The sequence below is a fragment of the Sprattus sprattus genome (assembly GCF_963457725.1).
Source record: "Sprattus sprattus genome assembly, chromosome: 3".
Lineage (NCBI taxonomy): Eukaryota > Metazoa > Chordata > Actinopteri > Clupeiformes > Clupeidae > Sprattus > Sprattus sprattus.
Window position 1 is genome coordinate 1934047 of NC_137922.1, and position 6864 is coordinate 1940910.

The 6864-nt window shown below is 43.3% G+C and overlaps 1 protein-coding gene across 1 annotated transcript in view; it reads right to left on the reverse strand.

Annotated features, from left to right (window-relative positions):
- Positions 1 to 3251: 3251 nt before the first annotated feature.
- scml2 (Scm polycomb group protein like 2) overlaps positions 3252 to 6864 on the reverse strand; it is a gene marked incomplete at both ends in the record, with an annotated part of 41060 nt that continues 37447 nt past the window's right edge. Inside the window, 3 exon segments of the mRNA XM_080834568.1 lie at positions 3252 to 3377; positions 5335 to 5482; positions 5484 to 5496. Of these exon segments, the coding sequence (XP_080690694.1) occupies positions 3252 to 3377; positions 5335 to 5482; positions 5484 to 5496 (287 nt within the window).

Below are 6864 nucleotides of genomic sequence, written 5' to 3' on the forward strand. Positions count from 1 at the left end.
ACGCTACACTGCGGTGCGTGTGGAACTAATGAAAACTTGGACGAGTCCTTTGCTGCTGGCTCTGGTGGACGAGAAAATATTTACAATATGAACTCTAGGGACAACATCCAAGCACCTTCCATTCCGGATCATTTAAAATAATCAATATGGCTGCTTGGCATGGACAGTATTTAGTCTATCCAACAAAGACAAACATGAGTAATGGAACTACTTAGCTGAACCATGTATCATGACAGTTTATCTTACCTAACTAAAGTCATCATATTTTATGGATATGTGGTTTCTGAAGAGCCTGAAGTCCATGCTGCACATAAAGACTACATCAGTCTTCTCTCCTTCCCCACAAGAAAACATTGCATAATGCCATTATTTAACCAAACGTTTTGCAATAAATAAGCTAATATGTGGTACTTCTTTAACCTTCTCCATTTCTAATTCAAAAAGCATGTATCCTTTGTAGTAAGTGAATGAAGTGTAGGTGGTATTAGGTATTAGTCTTAGGGTTCAGAATTTGAGGAATACATATTGTTACTTAACTTTTTGCCTTGTCGGTAGTCATTCCTTCTGTAAAGTTCAGAACATTTAGTATTTGTAAAAGACGACAGTACAGTGCACTTTCATTGACAATTTTATAAAAATAGGTGGGGAAATGAACATGTATTTTCATAAAATGAGCAGACATTGTGTGTCATGTGTGTGATGATTTGGAGAATCAACTTGCACTGTACACCTTCCAGGAGTGCAGTTGTATAAAAAGTATCAAATAATCTGAATTAGCAAAACCTGAGTATCAAAATAAAGTCACCAGTTTCAACAAGAATCCGTTTTCAAACTAAACAGTTGTATACAAAAATGATGCAATAAAGAAAGAAATCCTTCCAATAAGAAATCTTCAACATTAAATACATTACTTAATGGTATAAATCTGATAATTAAAAATTAACATTCTTATCAATTTGATAGATGATTGACAACAAAAGGTTCAACAAATAAGTATAAAAAAGCCACAATTATATAAAAGAATAATATGAATAAATAATGCTCACAAACATGTTCATTATTGTTATGACAGGCAGTCAAATGAATCCATGGTCCACGGTTGGAAGGTAGTCTAATTGAACTAGCTGCCAGTATTGATGGTTGTCCACAAAAGCACACTGAAATATACCAAGGTCTGGTCTTTAGCACCATAATTAGGGGGCACTCGATTCCCAAGGCTCAAACACTTCATCTTCCCCAGTGGCCGCAGTCATGCCTCTAGCAATACCTACAAGGTTTATATGACAAATAGTCTTACAAACATGCAATTTCAAAATGACTAACAGTCAGAACAGTGCCATGTTGGGAATTGTGCTACAGACTACACACCCTGACCGTGGTATGGTCCTGCAAATAAGAGTATTTGAAGGCATGGCCCACAGTGGTGACCTTTAACCCCGTCATATCTCTTTCCTCTGAGCTTCTCTGGAACAGTCTGCCCATGTGCATGGTGTGTTATCTACAGTTGCATATGCATTGTGTCAAGACATAATGAAATCAGATATCTGAAAAGATCTAGATCATCCACAAATCGATGGTGATATGGTGGGCCAGCAATAAGCATCTACTGAGAGCAGCATTTCCACATCTCTTGACCAGCGTCTGTAAAGAGATACTTGACTTAACATTACTTGTAGGAATTAGCTAAATGATTTGACAAGTGCCTGACTGATGACAACCATACAGAACATGAACATCCTGAGTTGTACATTTGATCAAATAAATAACAGCATTAACAATGTAACAGTAGTGAGCTTCTGCGTAGACCCAGCCTGATGTGCCCCACCTAACTGACCTCTGACATGGAAGCTCTACCAGGAAAGGCTGGTGGTGGCAACAGTGATCTATGCCCTGCTTTTGAGAGCATTTCTCTTCACATTCTGATAAGCATAATGGAGGTTTGAACGAGCTGAACATACAGGTCAACAATGTTTGTTTGTTTTTTTACCCTTATTTTTTTTACTTTAACTTGAGTCAGAATCTTTCAGGTTATTATTTGTTCAGTCTTAAAAAAAAAAAAAAAAAAAACACAAAGTATGTTTTGTTTTGGTTTATATATTCAAAGAGATTCTTCACTTTTTTTTTTTACACATATATTATTTTACAACCTATGGTTTTGCATTGATCTCGAATAGATGCATCCAGTAATTGTCCAAACAGCAGCAGAAAGCTTAGCATTACAAAAACACACTAGAAACATACAAACATCTCCCCTTGGACTCCATTGGCTCTTTAGACATGCAATAAAGCCCAGAACGCACCACCAGATATTCCATACGCTCAAATGCATGCTGGACTACCGCAAACGAAAACCACTTTGGGGAAGCAAATGCTCAGAATTCTGCTTCTTTATGATACAAATGTTCTCCACGGTCTAATTGACTACCCTGTGAATCAGGGTACAGCTTACACAATAGATTGTTCTTTTCAACAAAAGGTCGGAAATCTAATAATTTGTACAAATCAAACAAACGAGATGATATAAACAGTGTTCCTCCATGTCCGTAAAGCCGAAGGTCGTATGCATAAACACGTCAGAATATCGGAGTATCCTTTGGGCTTCAGCTTCCAGTCCCCTGCATTCCGGCGGCCCGGGGTGGGCGATGGGGTGAAGGGAAGGTAGCGGGGCATGGTGCAGCTTCCTCCATATGTCAACAGAATATCGGAGTATCCTTTGGGCTTCAGCCTCCTCCGTGACGCGTATGTCAACAGTCCCCTGCATTCGTGTGCTAGAGTGGTGATGAGGTAAGGTGGGCTCTGCTGTCGACCCAAGTGAAACTAGTCCTCGTGTGAGCATCGGAAAAGATGTCTGACCAAAGTCATGAAGTCAAGTCCTAAAGTACAAAGCTGGTAAGTATTGAGCTTCTTGGGTGTCAATATTTCATCCACAGCACATTTTGGGCCCTAATTTCCTTGACGGGCTACGAGAAAAGTAACGAGCAAAGTCCATCGTGCAAGAACTAAAGCTGCCGTGTGGTGTGTGGTAGCACTGTGCTGACCCGTCCATGTTTACGCTGAGGATAGTGGTAGTAAATGAGCCTAATGATTTGTCCAAGTCATTAAAAAGCTGAAGTTCATGCGCGGTGGACTGTGCTCGTTGCTTTACTTGTTGCCAGTTGACCGTCAAAGAAATTAGGGGCCCCATCTTGGCATGTATGTGTGTGTGCTAGTGTGTGTGTGTGTGTGCTAGTGTGTGTGTCCATTGGCTTCTGCTAGGGCTTGCTCTGCTTGAGTTTCTCGATGTGGTGACACAGCTTGAGGGCGGGGCCCAGTTTGAGCCCCATGTACTTCATGATCATGTCACTGCGCAGCAGCAGCAGCGCCTTGCCGTCGATCTCCTGGGGGGGGGGACAAACACACACAACGCTGCCGTCAGACACCACAGCTCCGCCCAGACCCAGGAGAATAAGCCTCCTCGTTAACACTCGGAGTACCCCTATGGGGGGGGGGGGGGTGTTTGGAACAGTGTACTTTGTCATAGCCAATTATCTCAGCATATCAGTCAACTCTTAATCTTAAATTATTTAATTATCAGTGTTTTAAATGAGCTTCTGGTCCACCAGGGGCCACTGCTGTAACACAATCAATAGCTTTTAAAACCCACTACAATTAGCTAAACATTCAGACCATTCTTCTTTGGGAGCACAATGTACAATACACATTTAAAAATTACAACACATTGTGAGGGCCTCTTGTGATCTTAATCCCTAACAGTGTTCATTAAGAAAGTTTGTATGTTTAAAACATAGTCAAATGTTAAGTTAAATTAATCTGCTAGATTTTTACAGTGGACTTGGAGTACTTTTAAACTGCCTTTTGGCTAAAAGTTTTTCTTTTAGTTTCCCATTTTGCATTTGAAGGAACTATTGCAAAAATCTAGACTGAGATACAGGGCTGCCAAGGACTGTATACACAAGAGCCATACAAGGCCTTGAAACAGAAATCAAATATTTGATCCTTGGACAGCTCCATTCTGGAAAGATGGCTGTTCAGGGCCCCTAAGTCACATTGGTAACACGAGTGGTATACATTTTACACTCATTCATCCATGATAAGATAAGAAACTGACAGAGGGTCAGGGAAGCACATCAGTGCATCCCCTCCTTCCTCTCCCTCTCCCTCTCCCGCCATCTTTCTCTCTCTCGGCACGAGGCTGATGTTCCCCAGGCGGGCGGGCAGGCAGGGGGGGCTGGCAGGTGAAGCGTAAACAGAGACAGAGACAGCGGCCAGCGGGGCTGGAGACGGGAGGCTTCCTGCCTCCGACACAGACGTAAATAAGGGGAATGGAGGTAGGGGTAGATGATTCATGATACGAGAGACACTTAGCATACGACGTAGGGGTGCAACGGATCATCATTGATCCGTGATCCGTTCGGATCATCTATTTCGGTTCGGCACACGTATGATCCGCGGATTGATTTATGAAAAAAATAAATTGTGCGCATGTTCAGTCCACACACAGCCGTAACCATTCCTGCTAGTTCCAGGGACAGAGCTACTTAACACGCTCTGGGTAAAAGTCTGCAACAGTTCCCTTTTCAATAAGCAAACAGTCCTATGGCTCGTTGTGATTTATTGTACTCAGCGTACAACATGTAGAACAGTGGGCATGGAAAATAAAAGTAGGCTAGACTTCGGTGACTACTGTAACGATAACTGCTGCCTCTAGTGCTACGTCTGTTTCCATATACTCTCGCTGCCACACAAACCTGTCGCCTAGGTTACCACACAGACGTAACACGTAGCTGACATAGCGATTGCTAACATAAAGAAAAACCTGCAACACAGCGTGGTCATGGCGAGCGGAGGAACAGAAGAACTTGAACCCCCCACATTTAAATCCCCTGTTTGGGAGCATTTTGGCTTCCCTGTCAAATTGAATGCAGAAGGAAAGAGGTTGGTGGATAAAACCGTGACGGTGTGTAGGCACTGTGGCACAAGAAAGCCATACAACAGTGGAAACACATCGAGCATGGCCACGCATTTACAGCGACATCACCCCGGTGTTTCACTGACAGGAGTGAAACCGAAAGCGGCTCAACAACCGCTCATCACCGCGGTATTTAAGCAGCCCCTTCCTCCACATGTTTATTTGTCTTGACTATTTTTTTTTTTTTTTTTTGCTGATCCGAAAAATGATCCGATCCGTGACTCTGATCCGAGGAAAGATCCGAACCGTGAGTTTTTTGATCCGTTGCACCCCTAATACGACGTGTCGGCGCCATCTCTCTGAAACTAGGGAGAAGTGACAATGGTACCAATCGTGATCCAGCGCTGGGCGAGCGAGTCACTCACGTGTTTTCTGAAGAGTTCGGCGTGGGGGCCCAGGGCCTGGGGGTCGGCGTCTCGCACAAACTGCATCACCTCCACGATGCTCCAAGAGGAGGGACTCCCAGTGGGGGGCCGGCTGGCGGGGTCCTGCTCCACCTTCTGGTGCTCAGGTGGTGGAGCTGGCTGCTACAGGAGACCCCGAGAGTGAGAGAGAGAGAGAGAGAGGAGAGAGAGAGAGAGAGAGAAGAGAGAGAGAGAGAGAGAGGAGAGAGAGAGAGAGAGAGAGAGAGGAGAGAGAGAAGAGATAGAGCAAGAGAGAGAGAGAAAGAGAAGAGAGAGACAGAAAGAGAAGATAATAGAGAGAAGAGAGAGAGAGAAATAAGAGATGAAGACAGAGAGAGAAAATATAAAGAAATGAGAAGGTTCAGGTTAAGACTTAATTGTATCTGTAAAATGAGAGGGTAAAAGCTACAAATGTCTTTAAATAGATCAGCTATAATGCATGTTATGTGCAAGTATCTCCACCAGAGGGCAGCAATGCGCAAATACAGGAATGTTGACACGTTTCCAGAGAATGAGACGGATGCCACTCCAGATCAAGCGAAACAATCCCACTTTTGATCCGTCACCACCCGCCCCCTCGCTGAGATCATCAAGGGCTGTATTAAGATGCCTGCTCTTATTCTGTGATGGATAATGAACCGTTGAAATTGCTCAAATAATCCGTGATTGCAATTTGGCCTTCTTCATACCTGTCAATAGTGTATTCTGTGAGAGGGGTATTTCTGGTGATGTCTCTAAGACCAGACAAAGGGGTCTCTCCAAATTAAGACTGCTGCTAACACGATTTCCTCTGAGTCTTAAACTTCAAACACCGTCATCCAATCATCCAGCAGATGGTTGTAAGGTGTGTCAACACCCACACAGTCTTAACCTGACAATCATTAACACACAAACTGACACAGGAATGCAACTATCAAATAAAGCCACACACACACACACACACACACACACACACTCACACACAAAATCAAATAAAGCATATCTACATGCTCAAGAGACGGCCATACAAACTAAACTAAGCAGACAGATTCAAGTCCAGCAGGCATATGCACACACACACACACACACACACACACACACACACACACACACACACACACACACACACACACACACACACACACACGTATGTAAGTACACATACAAATACACATATACAACTCATCTAAACTAGATCAGACAAACTAATCTAACCATCCCAGTCCAGTAGGCAGTCATGGCTGACAAGCAAGATGGTGCAGTAGAGAGAAGAGAAGAGAGACGGTTCAGTAGAGAGAGAGAGAAGAGAGAAGAGAGAGAAGAGAAGAGAGAGAAGAGAAGAGAGATGGTCCAGTAGAGAGAGAGAGAAGAGAAGAGAAGAGAGATGGTTCAGTAGAGAGAGAGAGAAGAGAAGAGAAGAGAGACGGTTCAGTAGAGAGAGAGAGAAGAGAGAAGAGAGAGAAGAGAAGAGAGAGAAGAGAAGAGAGATGGTCCAGTAGAGAGAGAGAGAAG